The 24896-nt window shown below is 55.0% G+C and overlaps 1 protein-coding gene across 1 annotated transcript in view; it reads left to right on the plus strand.

The window, feature by feature from the left end:
- The first annotated feature begins 12496 nt into the window (after nt 1-12496).
- The window catches only part of NECTIN1 (nectin cell adhesion molecule 1), a 62793-nt gene continuing 50393 nt past the window's right edge, over nt 12497-24896 (plus strand). The window contains exon 1 of the mRNA XM_030231316.2: nt 12497-13052. Within this exon, the coding sequence (XP_030087176.1) occupies nt 12971-13052 (82 nt within the window). The 5' untranslated portion in view covers nt 12497-12970. The remainder of the gene's footprint in view (nt 13053-24896) is intronic.

The following is a 24896-nucleotide window of genomic DNA, read 5'->3' on the forward strand; positions in this document are numbered from 1 at the left end:
CACCCCTGGGCAGCCTGGCAGTGCTGTAGTTATAGGAAATGCCACTAGATGTCTGTCAGGGTTCTGCGCACGTCGCCTGCTGGGGACAGCCCGGCAAGGGGGACAGGGACGGGGTAGGAGCCGTGCCCGTGTCGGTATCAGCGTTCCAGACAGGATTCCTGGGATTTTTTGGTGGGAAAAACCTCAGCTTGCCATTTCCTAGACTCTTGGAATGGGTTGAGTTGGAAGGGAGCTTAAATATCATCGTGTTCCACCCCCTGCCATGGGCAGGGACACCTTCTACTGTCCCAGGTTGTCCCAAGCTCTGTCCAGCCTGGATTTGAACACCTCCAGGGCATCCAGAATTTCTCTGGGCATTCCTTTCCTTCTGAGAGGACATCCAAGCACAAACCTGCTCATTCCCTGTCAGGGTTCTCTTCCCTGCAAGGCACAGCGATCCCACTGGGATCCCGGGGCTCTGCTCCTGGAACTGCCCACGGCTCTGGGAGCAGAGGCCGAGCCTTGGATGTGCTGCCCAAAAACCCTCGCTGCGGCTCCTTCCAGCCAAAGGGCAGCTGCAGCTTTATGGCTTCAGCCCTTGGGTGTCTCTGCAGCAGATGCAGGGAAATTGCCAGCACTGCTGCGAGGCAATTACTGCTCGAGCTGCTTGAGAAATGCCAGCTCTTTTTCAGAGGAAATTTGGGATGGAAATCATCTCTTTTTGTGTTTTGGGGAATTTGAGCTTCTTTGGTGCTCAAAAGAAAAGGATGGCAAACGTGCTTTTCTTAATACTGTTGATGTAAAAACACATTAAGGAAGCACGATGATAAAAAGAGGAGAATGTATTTTTGAGCATAAAGGAGAGTATTTTACATATTTTACTATTTTTTATCTACAAAAAAATAATTTTTTCCTATTATAAAGGTATTTACCTTGCTCTGTAGTAGAGGTTGAATAAAATCCTACCCAGCTTTAGGTCCAGGTCTCTCCTGCAGAGGTCAGGATAGCACAGGAGCCTCTGCGTTCAGGGCTGTCCCTCCCCATGGCTGCGCAGCCCAGCTCCAGACCAAAGGAATTGTGACAGTAATGGAACAGAAAAGCAAATTTCTTTCCCTTTTGCTTCACGGCTGAGGGCCCGGTATGGCACCAAAGAGGAAAGCCTGCTAAAACCTCCCAGAGAGGAGCTGGCTGAGTGCTGGCGGGGAGAAAAAGGCAAGAGGCAGTTAAAAATAATGGAGAGGACAGAAGGGAGAGACAGGGAGAGATTCGTGGCTCCCAAGAAGCGGGGATGTAAGGAGCACAAAGCATCTGGAAAGGCTCAGAAGTTGTGTCTGAAAAGCTCCCCTGGCTGATGTGTCAAGGAGCTTCCAATCGCCTTTCCAAAGCTCCCCTTCCCTCCTCCGCCTTTGTAATGGGTGGCTGTTCCTAATTATCTGTAAATGTTAAATGTTCTCTAATTCAATCAGAACAACTTGTTCACAGATGGCAAACCCTTCATCTGCTCGGCTCGGGAGCCGCTGCCTCAAGAGCCATTGATGTCTCTTCCTTGCCGGAGAGGCAGGGAACAGGGGGAAGGCCGGGTCTGTCCCTTCTCCCGGGGCTGTCACACCCCCCGTGCCCTGAGTGACCCGGCCTCCCCCTGGGCAGGCACTGCGGGCACCAGGAGAGGCTGGGGGTGAGCGATGAGGGCTGAGGATGAGGATGAGGGGTGAGGGATGAGGGGTGAGGATGAGGATGAGGGTGAGGATGAGGGATGAGGATGAGGATGAGGGATGGGGGTGAGGGATGAGGGGTGAGGATGAGGGATGAGGGGTCAGGATGAGGGATGAGGATGAAGATGAGGGATGGGGATGAGGATGAGGGATGGGGATGAGGGGTGAGGGGTGAGGATTCAGGATTCAGGATTCAGGATTTGGGATTCAGATGAGGATGAGGGATTCGGGATTCGGGATGAGGGGTCAGGATGAGGATGAGGGATGAGGATGAGGATGAGGATGAGGATGAGGATGAGGGGTGAGGGGTGAGGATTCAGGATTCAGGGATTCAGGATTCAGTATTTGGGATTCAGATGAGGATGAGGGATTTGGATTCGGGATTCGGGATTCGGGATTCGGGATTCAGAGGGAGGGATTCAGGATTCAGGATTCGGTATTTGGGATTCAGATGAGGATGAGGGATTCGGGATTCGGATGAGGGATTCAAGATTCAGGATTCAGGATGAGGGAATCGGGATTCAGAGGGAGGGATTTGGGATTCCTCCTCTCCCCGCTGCCGTGCTGTTCCTGTCTCATTCCCACCCTGCCACAGGTGCCCTGTGTGCTGTCCTGGATCCCGAGGCACTTGTGTCACAGGCTGGCACTTCCCCTCCCTGCCTGTCACCTCCATGCCAGCTGCTGTCACAGCCGTGCCCCGCTGACGCTGATCCCGTTGGACTCCCCGTTCCTCCTCTCCTTTCTGACAGGGAGTGGCACATGCCAGCACTCTGTCCCTTCTCATTCCCTGCTCCTGGCACGTCTGTCCCCCTCAGCCACAGTGCCTGTCCCCTGCTGCTGCCCAGCTTGGATGGTTGGGGCAGCAAAGCCCTGCCCAACGCCCGGGAACGGCGGTGACAGGGATCCGAAATCAGATAACAGGGATCCTAAATCAGGTGGCAGGGATCCAAAATCAGGTGACAGGGATCCTAAATCAAGTGACAGGGATCCGAAATCAGGTGACAGGGATCCTAAATCAGAAAACACGGATCCAAAATCAAGTGACAGGGATCCTAATACAGGTGACAGGGATCTGAAATCAAGTGACAGGGATCCTAAATCAAGTGACAGGGATCCAAAATCAGGTGTCCCCACTCCTGACATCAAAATCTGTGATTGTCCCCACTCCTGACACTAAAATCTGTGATTGTCCCCACCCTGACACTGAAATCTGTGATTGTCCCCACCCCTGACACCAAAATCTGTGATTTACGCCAGGGGCACGGGGACAAAGGAGGGGCAGGCAGGTTTTCTCCTCAGACCCAAGGGACACTCCTTGCTGCTGGTTCCCAATGATTTATTGAACATCTCCTCTTCCTCGCAGGCCCAGGGAAGGGGCTCTGCTTTGATCAACCAGTGACTCACCATCTGCAGCCGGGGTGATTTATGACAAGCACGAGCTATTTCTGCTCGTGGAAGGGGAGAAAAATCGGCCTCCTCCTCATCAGGGAGGGTGGGAAGGAGGGAAAACAATCCATCCCCGGGATGTGAGGCTGCCTGGGCTGGGCTGGGCTGCTCCCCACCACAAAGGTGCTGTGGAAGGGAGGTGAGGGGGAGGCTCTGACGTCTGACACAGCTGGCTCGGTGCCAGGATGGGAATAGAGCAGCTCTGAGATGCTGGGTTGGATGCAGGGTTTGCAGAGGGCTCTGCCAGCCGTGGGGTGCAGGGCCAGCATCGACAGACGCTGCTGAGCACAAATCCTGAGCATCACTCCAGCCTGGACCTGCTCTTTTCCATGCCTTTCTCTCCCTCCCTCACAATCTAATCGCTTCCAGATCAGCATTTTCTGGAAGAGTTTTTCCTTTGAAGATACAAAATTGAAATCCTTAAAGACCCTCATACTTTTTCTTAAAACCTGGAGCACCACCTCCACCAACTCCCTGACTCAAATTTCCTTTCTCTTATTTTTTTTTTCAGCTAGAAGACCACCCCCTTTCCAGAGAAGGAAGATGTCTGGTTGCTCAGGATGTCAGCAGATTCCCAGCTAACATTCAGCCACCGTGCAGAGCCGCTGCTCCACCTCCTCCAACAACTGGCTGAGGAGAAGAAAAGTCATTAAAGTGTGTGTTAGATTGGCTGGAAAAATCCTTGGGAAGGAGCTCCACGCAGAGCCCCAGTGGGCAGAGAGCTCGGCTGCTCTGGAGAGGTGATTAGGGAGAGTTTGTTAATGAAGCAGATTTTAGTGACTGAAGGCGAGTGGAGAGAGAGGAGAGGGAGCAGAGTGATCAGGAAATGCTCTCCTGTGGGCCTGCTGCAGCTGAGCTTCAGTGGCCACAAATCAGCCCAGTTCTGCCAGTTTTTATCAGCTGAGGATGTGACCCAGGGGATTTGGGGATGCCCGAGGCCACAGCACCATCCCACCCTCCTAAAACTGCTCAGCTCTGCCTGCTGCAGGTCCCAAAGCCCTGGGAGGGCATCCAAAGCTGCTTCAGAGCCAGAAGGGTTTCACTGACTTTTCCAAACTTGCCTTTTTTTCCCTGCAGTCCCTTTAGATGGGGGGGATCCCCCGAGGCAGAGCAGAGGGACCCTGAGGGGAGCCCAGGCATTGCTGCTGTTCTGATCTCACTGGGATGGAACTCAGCTTCACCCACCCATGGAACAGACCAGTTCTCCCTGTCTGGGGCTCTGCTCCCAGCTCCCTGGGCTGTGCTTTGCCCTGGGGCAGAGATGGAAGGCTGGATCAGGGCTCTCAACAGACCCAACACTGTTTTTTGCCAGTGTTTAACGGAGGATTGCACCCAAAATGCACCAAAAATATCAATTTTGTTCCCTATTCCCTTTTCTAACCTGTCATCCTGCCCCACCTCATTCCTTTCCCGCTGTGCAATGTGTTGGCACAGCCACACAGGGAATTCCCATTTCCTGCAGCAGATCCCCAGATTTCCAGGTATGATTTCCTCCCCTTTTTCCTCTCAGCGATGAGCAACAGGAAAAAGACTTCAGGGGAGTTTGTTAGCCCAAAAGCAAGACCAGGAGAAGCCCTTCCCCCGGGATAACTCCCATCAGGTGATGAGAACCATTCCAAACCCTTCAGGGCCCTTCCCAGGGGATGCAGGCCCCCAGAGCTCAGCTCCCCAGCCTTTATCTCCTGCCTTATCCTTATCTAACCTCCCTGCCCCTGCTGAATCAGCTGTGACAAGAGGAAATTCCATTTGCTGGGAGCAGGGCTGGGTGGTTTGGGAGGGACATCTCCAATTGGGACATCCAAAGTTCCTGGGGTGAGGAGACCCCCCCGGAGCCAGGCAGGGCAGGAGCAGAAAGCAGAGATTGCAATCAGCCCTTGAGCAGCCCTTCCACGAGTCCTCCAGGCTCCACCAACATCCCTGCAGGCAGCAGGGCAAGGGAGGTGTTTTCCCAGCTATCCTCCATCCATCTCTGCCCACCCAGCCCTGCTCATCCCAGGATAAAGCCCATTTAGCCAAGCCTTCCCACCCAGCCCTTCATCACCAGGGATCGATATCCCACATTGACTAAGCAGGGCCCAGCCATTAACGAGTTCATTTTCCATCACTTAGATGCAGATGGATTCCCTCAGGAGCCCCAGGGTCACCAAAGTTTCATTAACAGAGGCTGTAAAAGTATTTAAATACATTTAGAAGAATCACTTGACAAATGGAGTGAGCCCACAGCCCTGCTCCTCTCAGGTTATCTGGAAAGAGAAAAGAGACTTTTGCTGCCCACAGAAGGACAAAAAGCCCTTAACAGCTTGTCCCTGCCATTATCCATCTCCAACACTTCACCTCCACAGAGGTCCAATTTCCCCATAATGCTCCAGATGGAAACCAGTTACTCATTTATCCCAGCTCTGGGTGAAATGACTGAAAGGTTTTTTGGCCTCCAAACTTCCCATGTTTGGTGGCAAACTGAGGCAGGAGGTGATGAAGGCTCAGCCTCAAATCTGGAGAGGTAGAATAGATACCATAGACAGGGAGATCTGAATTCTTGTCCCAGTTGTTTCTATCAGGGTAAAATAAAATGTAACCAAGCCCAACCTGGCCTTGAAAACAGAAAATTCCATGAGAAAAAAGGTGACAAAAATACAGGTTGAACACAGGGGTCTCTTCCTGCTGCTAAAAGTTCTCTCCTTGCCACAAATCTGTAGAAAACATTGAATTTTACCACCACCAAACTCTGTGTGGGTGCTGGCTTAGCTGTCCCCCCATGAGAACGGGATTTGGAACCCAGAAATGTCACCAAATCCCACCAAAAGCCCATGGAAATGCAGCCCTGCAGACAGTTTCCACTGTGAGCTCCTTCTGTGTCAGAGAGCTGGAGCCACACACTCGAAACATTTGCAAACAGGAATTTAATGTGACATTTTTGTCCCCACTCAGGAGGAGATGACTCATGAAGTCACTTTTCAGCTCTTAGTGGGTGCCCAGGGTGGCAGGGGCTCATGGCACATGCAAACAGACTCACACTTAGGAGGGAGGGCTAAGAAATCTGGCTCCCCAAAATCCAAAGCCTGCATGAATCCTTCTTCCACATGGGAAGGCTCTAAAGTACCATTAATCCACTGATTTATTGTTTTTTACCCAGTATTTTTTTCCCCATCACAAATAAACCCAAACCACAGAGAGGAGTTAAGAGCACGGGCTGTTCCTTTGGCTGGTGGAAATTTGGTGCTGTGAGGACTCAAATTTCAATTTGGGCAGCCCTTCCACGAGTCCTCCAGGCACCACCAAAATCCCTGCAGTGAGCAGGAAAAGGAGATGTTTTCCCAGCCGTCCTCCACCAATCTCTGCCCACCCAGCCCTGCTCATCCCAGGATAAAGCCCAGGGATTTAACCAGGTCTCCCAGGGAGGTGGGCAAAGCCACCCAGAGCCTCTGGAAAGGTCTCAAGACTTCCCAGGAGACTCCTGCCTCCAGCACCTGCAGAAGAAAGCAGAAACTCATGGATGGAGAAGAATGAGCCAGGAGCAGGGAAGTGGCCCATGAGGAGAGGTTTGTTCCCTGGGACAGAGCAGTCACCCCATGCCACTGCCCCCTGTGCAGTCACTCCAGGCTGGCAGAAACCTTCCCCTTGGAGTCCCTCCAAATCCCCATTGCTAACTCCTCAGACTGCAGCAAAACCCCTCTGAATAGGCATCAGTTGGCATTCACAAAGCAGGCTGGGAGGGGGATTACTCTGGGCTCCCACTGCATTGTTCAGCTAAAACCCCTTCCCTTCCTGGGCCGGAGCAGGAACGTGCCCAGGAAACCCCCAGAGCCCCCCCACAGGAGACCCAGGGCTGCAGACAAGGTAGACTCAGCCTTTATAGCTCTGTTGTTCAAGTTTGAAAGCTGCCAGCCCCAGGGATGATAAATCAGCATTTCTGGGATGTGCTGATTCCCACCTGGCCTGGCGGATGGGGGCAGAGGGTCCTGCTTTTTTTGGGACAGCCAGAAATTCATGGCATGGCTGAAAGGAGGGAAGAGAAGAGATAATCTTTGCTGGGTGTGCCTCAGAAACGATGGCAAGGGTTGAGTGGGGCAGTCCTCTCCCTGTCACTGGGGCTGCTCCGTGTTCACTCCAGGATTACACCAAAAATTCCCATGTCTGGCATGGATTTGTTTGCTTAATGCACTGGAGCTGCTGCAGAATTACACCCTGCCATGGATCTGGCCCGACTCCAAGGTCTCCAGAGGGTGGCAGTGGCTGTGCCCTGCTGGTGGCAATGTGCCCCTCACGTTTGGGATGGCTGCAGGAGCGCAGCAGCATCACGTTCACCCTCTCGTGCCACTGCCATGACAGCCTGCAAACGAGACAGCCCCTCAAACCTCCCTGTGTGACCCAGAGATCAGGCCCCAGCAGAGCTTATTGCAGGAAGAGAAGCCTATTTGTCCAACCACAGAAGGCAAAAGGCTTATTTCCACTTGTGCATTTGCAGCGAGCCCTGATCCCGGCTCAAACCCGAAGCAGAGCGTGTCAGAGAATTTCCAGGGCAGGAGAAATCCTCTCTGGGAGCTCTCCCTCATGGATGGCTGCACAGCAGCTCTGACACCCCCGTCAGGAGGCTGCTCCCACACTTGGCTGGGGATTCTGTCCTGCCTTCCTTGCAGGGGCACTGCCAGGGCCCTGGGGATGGCACAGAGCTGCTCAATAATAAATGCTATTTTCTAATACAGTCACTGCTGCTCTGAACGAGCTGTGCCCGTGCCTCTGTCAGAGAATTCCCCTTGCCCGACCTCATCAGCAATGCCCTTTGAAGTGTTCCTGCTGATTCCATCCTCTGTTCCTCCTCTGGTTTCCCTTTCCCTGCGGATGCTGAGCCTCATCTCCTGCCTGGCTCTGGCCCTCATGGACACCTCACACCATCCCCAGCGCTCTGTGTGCACTCAGGAGAGACCTTTCAATCCCTGCTTCCGTATCAGCTCCTTCTGGGAAGACAGCAGCTCCTTCTCGGAGTCATTTCACAGCCTTGATGAAGGAATTATTCTCTGCTGATGGGAACAGGCTGACACAGAGCCCACAGGAGTGCCCAGCACTGCTGGCCAAACCTTGGACCAGTGGCTGTTGTTTGCATCACTCTTACCCATGCAAGACCCCAAATTCCAGCCCAGATTCCTCCCCTGGACTGAAAGTCCCTCACTCCAGTCCTTGTAGGACATTCCCAACCCGTGGTTCCCCCCAGCCCACCAGCCCTGGGCAATTCCAGCCTCTTTCCACTGGAAATCCTAGCAGAACTCATCCTGCTTCCTGCAAGGCTGGGATTCCTGATCTCCCCGGGTTTCTTTTCTCCGTGTATAATGAGGATTACGGTTTAATTCCTGCCTCACAAGGGGGTGCTGTGGGGATTGCCAGGGCTAAGGCACTCAGACAGCACCGCAAGGCTCTTACCAACCCTTCAGCAGAGGGGCTCAGAGAAAACCCCCACTGCTGTTTGCAGCCTGCTCGCAGCTCGCATCAGCTCCCATTAACTGGGAGGCAATTTTCTCCCCAGTTCAGACTTAATTCCTCCTCTAACTGCCGGCCCTATCCAGAGAACAGCAGGGCAGCAGTGACTATCAGTGCTGAATTGCCTTTTAGAGCAGGATGGTGCACGGAGGTCTGGCAGTGAGAGCTGCCTGTGCAGTGCCTGTGTGCTCAGTGGATGTGAGCTCATGTAGGAGGCTGCACCAGGAGAGCTCAGAAGTGAAGCCAAGCACGGAATGGGCTCGGGAAGCCCTTTGCACCCCTGATCCCCCATTGTTGGCTGAGCTGCAGACGCATTGTGTGTGTTTACAGATGAAAAAGCAAAAATAAAACCGGTGCCGGCTTTAAAAATTCCACCGAGCGCAGCCTTCTGCACTGATTCCAAATGTTTATAAACACGGGAGTTAATGTAATCAGCACTGCAGCAAATACACACCAGGTACACGGCACAGACAGGAGCGTCAAACGCGCTCCCAGCTCGGAGTGACAGCTCTCTGCTGTGGGCTCTGCAGCAAACAAAAGCAGCTGAAAAACCCCACCGAGGAATGCTTCAAAGAGCAATCCCTTCCCCCCTGCTCCTCCTCCTCCCTTCCTTCCAAGACTTTCTGGTAGTCATAGCTGTAAGGATCTCAGAGAAGGTGTCCGTTCCCACTGAGCCTTTCAAGTGGCAGGGAGCCACTGGGAAGAGGCCACTGCTTGGGAAGACACTGGGGGAATTCCTGGCTCCCCTGAGGGCCATCCATCAGCCCAGCCCCGGTTCTGTGCTCATTCCACAGCAGCCAGGAGCTGCTTTAGAAAGATTTGGACAGGTCTGACTCCAGGAATTGTTTCACCCTGGGGAAGGATGTGCATCAGCTCGCCAGGGAAGATCCCATCCAGAGGAGCTGTGCCAGTGCAGAACCCTCACCAACCCCTCATCCAAAGGAGTTGTGGCAGTGCCAGCCCCATCCCAACCCCTGCCCCCTGCCCACGTTTTCCAGTGGGAAGGGTTTGGGGAGGTCCCATTCCAGCAGGTTGCTGAGGAGACGTTACCTCACACAGCAGCATCAGCAGAAAACGCCGGTGCCAGCACAACAGCCAAAATGCTGGGAGGACAAAACACTGCAAGCCTGTTGGTTTTTTTTTCTTTATTTTTTTTTTCCAGCCAAATGTTATTTCATGCTCTAATGGCGATTTTCAAGAGCAATATTGGCATGACAACTTATGTAGGTGTGGGCCAAGATCCTACACCACTTCCAGGGTCTGTGCCTAAACCAGATTTCACAGGGGTGCACGGGAAAGGCTTTGGATCTCTGTTTTGGTGGCTACCTGCCACCTAAAATGAGACTTTTACCACCCCTAAACCCCAAAATATTGCAGTTTTAGAAGTTATTTTCCTTGGAGAAGGTGGGTTGGTTTTTTCTCTCTTTGTTTGTAGTGGAATACATTTAGATATTTATGGAAGGGATTTCTGAGTCTCACAGTGGTTCAGGTGTTGCTGCAGTAGGAACCTTGAAATCCCCTGTCTTATCACTGCAGGGCTCCTTTCCCTCATCTCTGGCTGGGATGAGTTTTAGGAACCCACTGTTGTGAGGGGTAGAACAAGGAAGTAAAAAATGGGTTTAGACCAGCTGATCCAGCAAAGCAGGAGGCAGCCCCCCCAGCCCCTCAGAGGCCATGCCCACAGAGACCTCCCCAAATTAAAAACAATATAAAGTATGATGCAATTAAATATGTTACATATTAGGATCTTCCTCCCCTAGAAATGACAAAAAACTGCCAAACCAGAGCATTCTGCTGCTGCCTCTCCTGCTCATGCACAAGTCCCCTTGGGCTTCACGGAAATTTTGGACTCACAAAATGCTGCAGAACAGGGGCCCCCATGGCACTGTGTAATAAATCTTAGAAGTTAACAGCCAGAACTGTGCCAAATGTGATGGGTTTTGCTTTGTGCAGGATCATGAAAATAATACATTCTGGCTCAGTAAGTCAGGCCTCATGCACCAGGGCTAATGGTCCACTGCTGCTGCTGCTGCTGCTAAATGGATTTACATTTTTGTCTCACATGGTTGAGGTCTGTGATTTGGGAAGCCAAGGCCCCAAGGCTCTATCAAATCTCCCCAGATTCTCGAAGGGAAATGTGGATTTTTTTCCCCCCACCTGAAATGCAGGAAGCTCAGAGGAGGAGAGTTGAGGTGTGGCTGCCCCACAGATCTCAGGGATGTCAGCTGAGGTGCAGTGACAACAGAATAAGTGGGAGAAAGGGGAATGTAAGCCTGGGAATAATGTAAGCTGGAGCATTGTTAATGTGGGGAACTCCATGGTAACTCAGAGAGACCTGCCCAGGGGAACAATGTCTCATCGGAGGTATCTCTTTAATGGAGTTGGGAAAGGAAATAATGAGATTTTATGGATTAAAACTGAAATTAGACAGATAAACACTCCACGGGCAGGAAAACCAACCCACAACAAGGATGCTGGGAGCTCCCCACGGCCTGCCTGTCCTCAAGGATGGGGGGTTGCCCTCCTGAGCTCAGGTCTGCAGCTTTAGAGAAGAGGCAGGAGGCAAAAATCACCAGTTCAGCAGCCTCAGCTCCACAGGCAGGACGTCCAAAGGAATCCCAGCGGCCTTACAGTCTGGGAATCTATTAACTAAACCTCATTACTACGTAATAACTTTTGTTATTTCGGAACAAACCTTGTATCTGCCTAATCCGCTTTGTTACAGAGCTGCCCATCCTTCCCTGGAACAGGAATTAACTTCTAAAGGAATTAAAAGGAGGAGGAGACTGCTGAAGGGGTCCTTAGGGGTATCTTTTTATAGCTGCTGGCTGCCCCCCCCTTTCCCTTTCCCACTATGTGTGGTATCCTTCCCCACTGATTCCGTCCTTTTCTGCCTGCCAGGCATTGATTTGTTCCCGTGTTGTTCTAATGGAGCTTGAAATCAACATGACTTTGTTGTTGGTTGTTGTCATTGTTGTTCACATCTTTGTTTGGGGTTCAGCATCCTTGCAGAGGCCGGGGCAGCTCAGGAGCCGGCATTAGCAGGCTAAACACCTCCTTAGCGAGAGATCCACAAAGGCTGGGTCTGTGTCCACATAATAAAGGCTGCTACAAAGCGCAGCGAGACCGCTGCCCCCTCCTCCCGCGCATCGGCTCTTGTGCCAGCTCTGAATCCCCTCGCTCATCAGCGCACACAGGGGGCGGCCACAACGAGCTCCTTCTTCCAGCAGGCCCCAGGAAAACGCTGTGCTGTATCCACATCCCGGGCGTTTCGGATCGCCGCTTTAGGTTCCACGCATTTCACTCACATCGCGCGGGGTGAAAAATGTGTTCGCTCGGGGAGGTGGGTGCCGGGTACTGCCAGAGCCGCGGCCCGGGCGCTCCGGAGTCCGAAAGGAATCAGGAACAGCTCAAGAATTCAGGAACAGCTCAAGTCCACAAGCCCCGCGTGGCGAGGCAGGAGCATCTCCGCCAACCCACGGCGAGGCGCCCTGGGCTGCGCGGCGCGGCCGGACACGGCGAACAAAGCCCAGCTGCCGCCAGCTGCCAACATCCGGAGGGGCGGGCGGCGAGCCCGGCCACCCGTCCCGCCCTCGCCTCGCCGCGCATCCCCGGGAGCCGCCGGCCGAAGGGTTAACTCTGCGCCCTCCTTCCGCCGAGCGCTGACATCACGGGGCAGGCTCCTCCCGCCAGTGTGTGCGTGAGTGCGAGCGCGGCCGCCGAGCCCCGCACCGGGCACCGCACCCGGGCACCGCACCCGGGCACCCCCGCCCCGCGGCCGGCCCGGCCCCGCGCCCCCCGCCCGGCCATGGAGCGCCGCGCCCGGCCCCGCACCGGCACCGCCTGAGCGCCGCCGGGGCCCCAGCGCAGGGCGGGCAGCGGGCGGGGGCTGCCGAGCCCCGCCGCCGGAGCCACGGCACCGCCGCAGCCCGCGGAGGGCTCTGCCTCGCTGCTCTTTATTTGTTTTACCTCCCCTCTTTCTTTTTTGTCTGGGGTTTCTTTTGGGTGATTTTTTTTTTTTCCTCAAAAAAAAAATTATTTTTTTTAATCGCATTTTTTTCACCCCCCTCTTCTCCTCGTCTCTCGCCCGGGCTCTGCGGAAGGAAGAGCCCGCGCTGCCCCGCGGCCGGAGCGCCCCGCGCCCGCCCAGAGGGGCCCCGCGGATGTGCGGAGCTCCCCCCGGAGCCCTCCCGCCGCCTCTTTGTCCTCACCCACCTACAATCTTTTTTTTTTTTTTTTTTTTTGTTTTTTTGAAATTTTTTTTTTTTAAAGCAGACCTGAGCATCACCGGGGGCTGGGAGGGTGGGGGGCCCCGCGGCGCTGCCAGACCTACCCCTGCCCATCGCTCTTAAGGAACTCTCATGGCTTCACGGCTGCAGACAAGTTGCCGTGCATCGTGCTGGACTATCGGAGTTTGCATCCTGGCAGCCGCGCTCCTACCAGGTGAGCCGGTCCCCGGAGGGCGCTGGGCTCCGCCGGGGCGCTGCGGGGCTGGAGGCGGCCCCGGCGGGGTTTGCGGGGTGCCCGCGGGGGAAAGGGGGCGCGGGGAGTGCTGCGGAGCGGCGGGGAAGGGTGGGATCGGCGTTTTGGGGTGCGGAGCAGGTGTGGGAGCATCTGTGCGAGGGTGGGAGAAGAGCCGGGGCCGGTTTAAGCGCCGGCTCTGCTCGGAACAACACGCTCGTTTGTTTTGGAAGCAGCTGCAGGCAGCGGGTTCCGGAGCCCTGCGAGCCGAGGCCGTTTGTTTGCTTTTTGGATCGAGCGGCGTCTAGCGAGGCGCAGCAGCCAGGCTTCCCCGGAAAGGCAGCCACGAGGCTGGGCAGGGAGCGCAGATGTTTCGGGAGGAGAGACGGAGGGTTTGGGCTCTCCAGCATGCCCAAAATCCCCGCTCCCCTCCGCACACACTTCCCACGGGCTCTTTTGCGGAGGGGCTGGACGGCTCCCACCTTTCAGCGCTTCCTTTCGCTGCCTTTGAGCTTGGCTGCCTGATGGCATCTTATTCATCCCTTTGGTTCCGATCCATCCCTTGGGTTCTGATCCGTCTCTGGAACGGAGGAGATGGGCAAAGATGCGCATCGGCTGCTTCCCAGCTCGCTGGAGCCGCCCGGGCGCTGGCAGAGCAGTCCGTGCGTCCCTTCCCGGGGCTAGGACCTGCCCCAGGCTCGGCACAGCGCTGGGAAGCGGGCGAGTGACCCACTTTGGCCAGTGCCCTGCGGGGACTCATTTATTCTGCTCCAGTGCAGAACGGGTTAATGCCATCCTGGAGGGCTTTCCGGGAGTCGGAGCCATGGGAAGGGGATCGGCAGTCTGCGTTTGCAGCTTGTGAATGAACTGAGAGATGCAAACAGAGCCGGGGTTTTGCCTTGTCGGTGGCTGGGGCTGGAGCGCTGGCACGGGAGCGGATCCAGCCTGTGCCCGCAGCAGCGCTGGGATCTGCAGCTGGAGAGAAGTTGCAATGAAGGCAGGGTGGAATTGCGTCCACTCCTCCGATACTGGGGCTGGGGCAGCGTCCCAGAGGAGCGGCCAGGCTGGCTGGGCTGGGACTCTGAGATGGGAGCGAGGTCTGGGCTATCGGAGCAAACGCCAGGGCCCAGAGTTCCCTGGCAAAGACGGGGATGTGATAACATCAGGGCATGGGAGATCAACAGATCCCAGCGACTGGATGGTCTGGTTAAAATGGATGAGGACAGAGACGGAACGGGAGGGGGTGGTGATCCAGAAACCAGGGAGGCTGTGAGAGGGAAAAGGTTAACAGGGCGATGAGAAAGCAGGGCTGGGTGCACCTCGGTGTTCCCAGGACAAAGGGATCTGCTGTGCATTGCAAAAAGAGGTGACGGAAGGGACAGCCTCGGGCTCCCCGCGCTCCCCTGTGCTTGCAGGCAGGTGCTTGGCTGAGCTCTGGCTCCTCTCAAGGAGTCTCAGAACTTTCCATGCCGTTCTTCACCCGACCTTCCCTCCTCATCCTCCCGCCCGGCAGCCCCGGGCAGGAACCGCTCCCCACAGCCCCGGGCAAAGGCGCTGGAGGGGCAGCAACGCTCCGGTGACTGTGCTGGCTAAACCGAAAGGACTTTGTGCTCCCCTGGGAATTGCTTTCACCAAGGAGACACGCAGTGACCCTGACACAGCCTGGCATCTCACCTTGTCCTGCCAAGAGAGACTTTTCCTCCTATTTTTGGCTGTTCTCAGGGCTGTGCTGCCAGCAGCCCATCTCTTGTCTTGCCACTGCAGTAGCGTGGCAGTTTGTCTTGCACTGTCCCGCTGACAGCTCTGCCAGGATAAGCCAGTGGTGCATCTCGTGGTACCTTGCCAAGGCCGGGGTACAGCCAGCTCTGCAGTGCTCCAGGAGGATCATCCTCCCCAAACCCTGGCCCTGAGCACCAGCGCCCTGCAGCCTGTGTGGGCGAGACTCTCGGCCCGACCAGTTCAGTGGTGGATGCACCACAGCTGCAGGAGTGTCTGATCCTGGGTATTAAATATTTATTCATTCATTTCTTTCGTTTGTTTGGGTGCTGGGGATGGACCCAGAGCACAGTGCTGCACAAGGCAGAGAGTTTTTACCAGATCCCACGTAGCTCCTCAATGCATTGTGCCAAAATCATATCTATAAACATATATAAAGCTGTATTTAAGCTTTGAACACAGACAAGCTTGCTTAACAAGGAGAGGAAACTCAGGATCCTCTACTACAAGTGAATTAGTGGCTGTGGACTTGTTGGAAAATGTGGTTTCGTACCCAAGACCAGAGAAGGATCAGAGCAGTGCCTGCTCTCTGGGAAACCTTTCATGTCCAGCTGATCAATGCCATTTCATTCCGTTCCCACCCACCTCCCCCTTCAGATAATGTTAGCTTTTTTCCTTTGCTCTGATAAGGAAATAAAAGTTCCGCCGTTGTAAAAGCTGTAAGGAGCCTCGTATAAAAAATCTGCTTTACAAATTATCTTTAATGTGAGCGGTTCAATCGTCCAGAACGGATTCAATTCATGGCTCCTGCAGCCTTCCGTGCCCATCCATTTGGAACCAGGTATCAGCTCACGCTCCACTCAAGATACTGATATCAACAGGGCTCCCAGAAAGCCGTGGGGGAAGGGGAGGAGAGATCCCAGGCAGAGGTTAGGAACGCTTGCAGTTCAATTTATGCTTTACAAGCCTTAACAATCCGTCTGTTTATCCCCACCGTGGAGCTCCTGCAGCTCGAGATGCAGCCACACACAGCAGAGGCATCATCTGTGCCTGGTCCTGCCTCTGCACATCTGGGCCAGACAAATTCCTCTCTGCTAGGGCTGGGCTGCCTCCTGCTCTCCCAGAGGGGCCTGGGAACACTTTGCAAAGTGCTCTGAGGTGCTCCACAGGGGAGAGCTGCAGAGGTGGCTGGAGCTGCTTTGCCACGGGGTTTTTCCATCAAAGGAGCATTGGCTGAGCCGTGGTGACCTGCAGGGCTGAGGTCAAACTTGGCTGCAGCTGGAGGGAGGGTTCATTTCGGGGAGCTACAACAGCTCTCTGGAGTGCTGGGAAGAGCCAGAGCGTGTCACTGCAGGATCTGCTCCATCTTGTACTTTCTAGAGCTGATTTAATATCCCAAAGTAGCTTCCAAAATGAAAAAAAGTTGCCAGAGCCTCATTCAGCCTTTGGGTTGAGTTCTTGGTTGTTATTTTTTTCTTCCCCTGCCACCTGCCTCCTCCCAAACCTCACAAACAGCAGCATTGGGCTATTTCAGGAAGCAAAGCCTGTCTTTGGCTGATTTTTCTCTCTTTAAACCTCACTTAAACCGACCGGTCGGGTTTTACCCTGGTGTGAACAGAGGAGCTGCTGAGTGTGTCAGCGTGGGTGAGGCACCAGGCTGGGGCAGAGGCAGCTCAGCCCAGGAGCAGGGGGTGTCTGCCCCATGGCAGAGGTGCTGTTTGCCCCCTGGAGCAGGCAGGAGCTCCCAGCCCAGTCCCTTCCACAGGGAGATTCCAGGGGCACAACCAGCAGCACTTCCAGAGCTTGGGATGAGCTGGTGGCCGAGGAGATGCTGGCAGAGCCTGGCACATCTCTCCTTGCATCACCCCTGCTCTGGGCTGCAGCTGGACCAGCCACAAAAGCCAAGCTTAAAGGGAGGCACCACAGGGCTCTTTTGAGCAGGGCTCACACCTCGGCTGAATCACGGGAGGAACCAGAAGAGCAGGTTGGCCATGACCTGCTTCCCAGGCCTGGCTGCCACCGTGCCCTCTGCTAGTGCCACTAGGCTGGGGACAGCCCGGGGGGACAGCAGCAAGTGGCCTTTTCCCACCTCTTCCCACTTGGGGAGTCACACAGCACTGCCAGCAGACAGGGATGGGGCAAGCACTGCAGGAAAAAGGGGATTTAATCCCAGAATCCACCATGATTTGGACTGGAAGGCACCCTTAAGATCACCTCCTTCCAAGCCCCTGCCTTGGGCAGGGACACCTTCCAGCAGACTGGTTTGCTCCAAGCCAAGCATTTTGGGAAGAGCTGGAGTTGGGCTGTGTGGGAGAGCTGCAGAGGTTGGCCAGTGCTCAGGAGGATGGCCACAGTCCTCAGGACTGCCAAGAAAGGGTTTGAACCTTGCAACATCCTTGCCCGAGGTGCTGATGGCTCTTGCTCATCCCTTTCACAGGCCAGCCAGGCTTATCAGTGCAAAAAAGCAGAAACAAATGAGGGAGGGACAAAGAGAGGTTCTCCAGTCTCACAGCCCCTGGAGATCTTGCTTTTTCAAATAATGTCAGATTAAATCAGGGCAGCTCTGCTGAAGGGTGAGCTGGTGCTGCCAGCCACTGGAGCAGGGACCCGGTTTGCATTGGAGACACCTCTTGGTGTTAATTACCAGAGCTCAGCCATCCCAGCAGGAGATTCCCTGCTCTGAGCCCACAGCAGGGTTCCAGGTGAAGCTTTGTTTAACACACAGCAGCAGTTCCAGGTGAAGCTTTGTTTAACACACAGCAGGGTTCCAGGTGAAGGTTTGTTTAACACTCAGCAGTTCCAGGTGAAGGTTTAACCAAGGAAGGAGAGGTCTCATGCCACGGTTCCTCCTGGCTGAGTTGAGCCATGGATGTTCTCCCAGGTGCACGTTTTGCCAGGATTAGTCCAGGCTGGATTGAGGCACATCCCAGCACACAGCCAGGGTTTTCAAGAGCTCTGGAGCAGAAGAAAATCTGCTCAAATGGTGAAGAGGAAGGAAGGAGAGGTTCCCCTCTCCCTTCTCTGTCACATGGAGAAATGGGAAGTGAAATTGGCAGCACGTGTCACTGTCTGTGCCCTGAGCCGTGTCCCAGCTCCTTGGGGACACGGGTGGTGCCCCAGTCCTGCTGCCACCGAGTGTTTGTCTGTCTGGGCACTGACTGCAGCCCTTCCCACCAGAGCTGTGGCAGCTCCATCTCTGCTGCAGTCCCAGGGCACACAAAGAGCAGCTCCTGGCCGTGAGGAGGGGACAGAGCTCCTGTCCCTTGCTGTCCCCAGCTCAGAGGGACAGGAGGGCCCAGCTTAGGAAGGCACAGAGGGCCTGGCCAGGGGTCTCCTGTCATGTCAGCAGCTTTGTGGGCTGCTGGGGATGGGTGGGAGGAACTGACCCAACCTGATGAGCCATCTCTCCTGCATTCCCCCACCACAAAGCAGCCCCTGCAGGAGGTTTTATGATCCTGCCTTGCCATTGCTGGGTGTGATGCAAGCTGGAAGCATTGCTAAGCATTATCCACCCAACTCTCCTCTCTCTGCTGCGGGCCTGCCCTCCCTGGCTCTGAGCCAGACCAGTTGGGGACTGGTGGACAGCACTTCAGCCTCCAGGTGTGCAGGGAGAAGAGCCCAGGAGAGGCAGGAGCAGTGAGATTCTCCTCCCTGGGAGCTGGAGCACAATGAAGGGGTTTGCTGTCCTCCACCCCAGCCTATTTGCCTTTCTAGCTGCAGGAAACAGCAAAGTGCTTCCATCTGCTCCCAACCATGCAGGGATGCTCCAGATGTGGTCCAGGACCTGCAAATCACATCCCTGCCTCGGAGCAGCGGCAGGCACCAGCTGGACCACCTGGCTGGGAGACAGCAGGTACTCCCAAGCCTGCTTAGGCAAGAGGACTCAGCCTCCACCTCCCTTCCCTGCACTTCTCTCCCTGCCTGTCATCAGGCTGGTTTTGAGGCTGTTTTGAGGCTGTTTTGGAGCTGTTTTGCTTCTCTTGTGGAAGATCCATCCCTCCCTCCCCCTGTGCTGGAGAGGGGCATCAGGAGCACGGCCAGGAGTGACAGAGGGTCCTGCCAGCCAGGGCTAGCATGAGCCTTCCCAGAACATTCCAGCACAAAGGGCGGTCTGTGAGGGACCCAGGAGGGCTGTGTGGCCACCTGAGAGCAGAGCCAGCCCTGTGCTGTGTGTGGCTCCAGGCAGTGAGGCTGCTGCTGTGTGGGTGCAGGGATTTCACTTAGGAATTGTCCTGACAGTCTCTGCTCTCTGCTCTGAGGTTCTCACGTGTGCAAAACCAGGTTTCATTTCTTAATTTCATTCTCCTTTCATTTCCCCTTCCAGGGAAATGCCGCTGGAGCAGCTTTCCACTGGCCATTTTCACAGCCCGAGGGCACAGTCTGGGGGCAGAGCTCTGGCTGTGGGCTCAGGGTCTGGTGCTGATGGCTACAAGAGGCTGCTGTGACTCAGGAGCAGAGGGCTGTAATTAGAGGTTGTTGTGCTGAGTGCCCTGGCAGAGCCAAGGGTTACAAATGATCCCTGATGGGCAGAAGTCACACACCCAGGGGAGAGTTCAATGGGAGAAGCAGGGGAGCAGAGAGGTCAGAGCTTCTGTCATGCTCTGCTCCTGATTTCTGTGCAGAGCTTGACATGGGATGGTTGTGCTGCCCTGTGAGGAGCTGTGGCCCTCAGGGCAGGAGAGAGCACAGGGAGGGATGAACCCTGCCCTGTCCTTGGGCAGCCCAGCGTGAGCCTGGTGCCAGTTATCAGCTCTGAGTTCCCAGCCCCGAGTTATCAGCTCTGGGCAGTCATAACTCACCCAAACCCAAACCCAAACCCACGGCCCTGATGGAGGCTCCCCTTGCCTTGAAACCTCTCCTGAAATCACACCCTACAAAGCCTGCAGTCAGGAGGACACTTTGCACTGGAGAATCACCTGCCTCAAGCTCTGGCTATATTTTTCTTAGGAAGAGGGGCTTTACCATCCAGGGGGCTTTACCATCCAGGGGGCTTTACCCTGACTTTTCTTGGGCTGCACAATCAGCAGAGACCCCTTGGAGGCAAGCCCAGAGTCTTGATCCCACCAGTGCTGATGGCCTTCCTAACGTGGCGGTGCCAAACTAGAGGAAATGTTAGGGATGGATAATCCAGATTAGGGACACACAAGAAGAAGATCTCTGCCATTCTGGAGGGGCTGTATTTCCTTTTTCTTGCCTGTCTCCTCACTTCTGTTGTTCTAAGGGCTGGAGCAGGAGGCAGCAGCAGATTTGGTGGGGCACAGCTGCACAAGCTGCTCATTGCTGGGGCTCTTTGGGCTCCTCCCCTGCTCAGCTGCACCAGGAGAGTGTCTGGGGACTGTGCTGGAGGAAGGGACATCTCTGGGCTCGGGGCAGAAGCGGGGCTGTGCCCGCTGATGGCCGCTGAGGATGGGGGATGTGTTGCATAGCAGCATCCCTGCCATGCTGTAATTCCTCTCAGCTGCCAGTTTCCATTGGATACAGGACCCCTCCGGGCTCTGCCAGGCTCCATGGAGTGCTGGATGTTTTACTTGGGAACGGTGAGGTTATTTCCCTGTGCAGGGTGCTGAGGGCAAAGGGCAGCCGTGGATCTCTTTCCTCCAGCTCAGCCCCCCAAAACCTGGGCTCTGTCTGAGGCCTGGAGCTCTCTGTGTGTCAGTTTGATGGACAGACTTTTCCCAGTGATGGGGCTGAGCTTTGCCAAATTTACCTGGAGCTCAGATTCAGTGAGAACCCAGGGAAAGCAGGGGAGGGCTCGTGGGGATCTCCTGTCCCAGGGAGTGATTGCAGAGCCCTGATCTTTGCTGGAGGCTTCTTTGGGGATCTGCAGGCTGCTGTGATGGGTGTGCTGTGCACCCCTTTGGTAGGAGCTGGGTGGGGTCCTGTGGAGGATGGCAGGGGACTGTGGAGGGCTGGGAGGGAGGGAGAAAGGCTTGGACAGAGCAGAGCTTGTAGAAGGGGGAATGTTCTCTGTGCCCCAGGAGGGAAAGAGGAGCAGGACTGAGGGAAAAGGAGGCTGCAGGGAAAGGCAGTGCCCTGGCAGTTCTTATCTGGGGCTCTCCAGAGAGGCAGGCTGGGAGCTCTCACATCCTCTCACCTGCAGCCTCATCCAACCCCTGATCAGCCAGCTCTTGTCAAGATTTCCACCCAAAAACCTGAGGTGGGCCCACTGCAGCTCTGACCAACTGCAGCACGAGGAAGGATTGGGAAGGAAAACTGGCCTGGTGATCCTGCCCGTGCTGATCCATGGATTCCCAGCTCCAGAGGCCTCAGCAGGGCTGGGACACTGCCCTGGGACACCATCCCAGACACCCAGCAAGCAGGGACAGGGCAGGAGTCACCCCTCAGGATTCCCAGGATTTGCATTTGCTGCTGATTCACTTTGGAGCTGCCAGTGAAAGAACCTTTATCCCCTGACTCCCCCAGTCCTTCTGGGAATTTGATTTCTCAGCTCACAACAGAATGATGGTGGTAGCAGTGAATTCTCTGGGGCTAATATTGCCAGCTAGCACACTATAGAAAGAAAATTCTTTATTTGTTGGCGTGGCAGGAACAGACTTTGGAAAATGTACCCTGATTTTTAAATACCCATTTCGCCTGTGGTGTAAATACTAAAATGTGGTTTTTCTCTCCCCCCCACCCCCCCTCTCTTGGAGTTTAAAAATATCACCAGCCTGGGGAGGTGCATCTTTCACTGAGATTTATAACGGCTGCTCTCAAGTGATCTGGAAAATGAGCCTCCCTCTGCCCCATCCAGCCTGGCACCTTCCAAGAATTTATTTCCTATATTTGCACAAGCCTAAGAATACTTAGAGGCTGCATCTCCACCCAAGCACTCTAATTATTTAAGTTTTGTTTATGGCCACTCTCAGGGGAGCTGGGAACGTCCAGGCTGCTGAGCCCTCCCTCCTCTGGGTAATTCAGTCCTGCATCTCTGCTGGTTGATAATGGCCAACAAATCACGGGTGCTGCACCATTTGCCCAGAATGGATCACCCTGGCTCTGTAAATTGGCCAAGCCCTCAGAGCAGGGGGGAGGAGACGTGCAGGGGCTCCTGTGTGAGCACAGAGCTCTGGCTCTGAGTCCTGCTCACTGCCCCGTGCCTGTGCCAGGCTGCCTCCTGCCTTATCCAGTGATCCCTGCTCACTTCTGCCTCTGGCAGCCACTGGAAACCTGTGGCTGAGGTGAGGCAGCGAGGAAGAGGAGGGAGGCTCCTTCCTCGTCACACCTGGGGCTGAACCCCCGGCCCACATCCCCATCCCTTCCTGCCTGGGGGGGGTTCAGGCCACTTCTCTCCATCCAAAAGGTGGAGTTTGGGCAGGGAGGGGCTCTCTGCCCAGCCCCAGTGACATCTGGAGGATTCTGTGGCTGCCTCTGCTCCTGTCACGCTCGGTGATAAAGAGAGAGAGAGGTTTTGATTCCATTATGACAAGCGACAGAGAGATGGAGTGAGAGCTGCTGTCTGCCTGCTGTAATTCCAATTAGCAGGGGGAGTGTGGCCAGAGCCTGACAGCTGTATTGATCCCAACTCTGCACGGGAAAAACCTTTCCAGGGGTCCCTGGGGCTGGGCACAGGGACAGCTGTGGGGCAGGGAGGGGAAGAAAAGCCTTTTTGCAATGGGGCACTTGAGCAGGTGACTGCATTTCACCTTCCAAAATGCCCCAGCCAGCCTGGTACTTGAGCTTTCTTCTGGATTTCCCTCAAAAGCTGTGCTGCAAACCCCCCTTGGGGTTTGTCTGTACCTGCAGGATGAAGCAGGCTTCTCCTCAGTGTGCACTTGGAGTGAGTTTATCAGGGCTCAGGCTGTTCCCTAGACAGAATGTACCCAAGTTAAATAAATCAGCATCCGGGCAACAAAAGCCCAGGGCTGCAAGGGAGGGGGGAGTTCTCCTCTGCCACTTGAAGGCAAGTCCTGAAGGTCAGAGCTGAGGCAGGCTGGCAGGGCTGTGGGCAGGCTGTTGGTGCAGATGCTGTCTCAGCTGCACCCTCTCTGTGGCAAAGGGGAGGACTCCAATTTGCAGTTTTGCAGGTATTGATCTGAGACCTTTCACTGCCTCTAAACTCACTTTGGCAATAAAAGGCTCAAACCATTCTCCTTAAGTACATATATTCTTTTGTGCTCTTGACATTTCAAATGCTGCCGTGCCCGTGGAGTACCTGACAGCACCTCCCTGGCCATGGGAATCTCTGCTGCCTCACACTGACTCCTACCAGGCGTGAATCAGCTTTTACTTACAGGAGAGAATGGCCTGGAGGTGATGGCAAAGGCAGGCTGAGCTCAGAAGGGCTGGCAGCGTTTCCTGGAACATCCTTGGCCAGCTCCCTTCCCCTCTGTGTGCCTTCCCTTGTCAGCTGCTGGGAGCTGTCCCTCTCTGCTCTGCTCACATTGCCCCGTGTCTGCAGGGTGCCTTGCACACCTGATCCTCCCTGATCCGGGCTGGAGACATTGGCAGAGCTCAGGGAAAGGTGACTCCTCTTTATTTGGTCGTTTTTTCAGGGCTGCCAGAAGCAGGCAGCTCCTTGCCCAGGGAGTTTGGAAGGCAGGAAATGCTTTTTTGCCTGGATCCAAGTACAAACATTCTGTCAGTGCAAACACTGGGCTCAGTTTCTGGCTGCTCTGGGTGTGGGATGTGGGGCTGACATCATGGAACTGGGTGAACACAGCCCACTGGCTTCCCTGCCTGCCTGAATTCAAAGCTCTCCTGATTTCTTGCTCTGCTGGTTTTGTGTTCAGGTCACCTCTGGTTTCCAGGACAGGGGTTGCAGGAGGGTGAGAGGTGTGGGCTGGAACTCTCAGCACTTCCCTGCCCCTTCCACAGCCTGGACTGTGCTGGGCAGTCAGGAATGACTGTCAGGGCTTCACATCCTGCCCTGTCCTTGGGTCTGTCTGACACCTGCCAGGACGTCCTGCCGTGACAGTAGGTGACACTCATGGTGTCCCACCATGACAGCAGTGGGACTCTCCAGCTTTGCTCTTCCCAAAACCTCTCTGCACAGCTGTGAGCAGGATTGCTGGCACTTGGGCTGCCCCGTGGTAGGACACAGACGACAGAAACACCATTTATTGCATGAGCAAGCACTTCCAAAACTCTGTGGTCCTTCCCCCAGGCAGGGATGGCACCCAGGCCCACTGAGCCTCCCAGTTTGTCCCCGTGTGAGCCTGGCACTGGTGGCACTGATTGTGGCTGCCTCAGACAGCAGATGGGTTTGAACAAGTGTCTCTGTGCTAGAAAAGCTCTCGAGTCTCTCTCCTGGGTGATGATGATTTCAGCCATATGCAAGAGTCTCTGGCACTCCAAGGCTGGGAGAAACTTCCCTGGGAAGAGCCACCAAGAGCCTCCTCATTCTGTGGCCAAAGGAGCTGCAGGATTCATTGGAGGAAGGAAGGGAGGTTCACTTCCAAGCTCAGTGGAGAGGCAGGGAAGCAGCAGAGTCAGCAGCTGCCTCCTGCCTGCCCACGGAGTCTGTCTGCATCCTCCTCCTCACCCTGCAGCCCCAGTGCACCCCAGCACCCCGGGCTGGGAGTGTTCCAGACTGGGGGAGTTATTACAAAACCCTGGTCAGCACACACACACAGAGATGGAGGGTTTAAAGTTCGATAATTGTTAATTATTACCCAAGCTTCCCAGGAGACTTTCTGGGAAAAAGACCTGGCTGTCTACTGCAAAGGTGTTTTGTGGAACATTAGTCTGTCCTGGCCACACCAAACCCTTTCACTCTGCTTCTTTCTGCCTCCTGTGGGATTAATAAAGTGCTGCTGGAGAGCTTCTTATCTCAGAGCTGAGTGGTGTTTGCAGTGCAGGGAGGGGAGCAGCTCTGATCCGGGAAAGGAGGGAAGAGGTGGGCTCCAGGGGCAGGGGCAGGGTGTGGGGCAGCCTGGGCTGGGCAGGGAAAAGCCCTGGAGACAACAGGCAGTAACACAGCAAGCCAGCTGCTTTCTGCATGGATTCAGTGTGAGGGTCTTCTGCTGACACTGCAGCTTTGGGCACAGATTACAGTGAACCTGGGACAAAGCCACAAAGGACACGAGGGATTGTCAGAACTTTGCAAGCATTCCAGACCCCAGCAGGAAAAAAAAATATATATATATCAGGGAATATCCCCTGTGAAGG

This window comes from Serinus canaria, chromosome 24 (genome assembly GCF_022539315.1).
Source record: "Serinus canaria isolate serCan28SL12 chromosome 24, serCan2020, whole genome shotgun sequence".
In the NCBI taxonomy this organism is placed as follows: Eukaryota; Metazoa; Chordata; class Aves; order Passeriformes; family Fringillidae; genus Serinus; species Serinus canaria.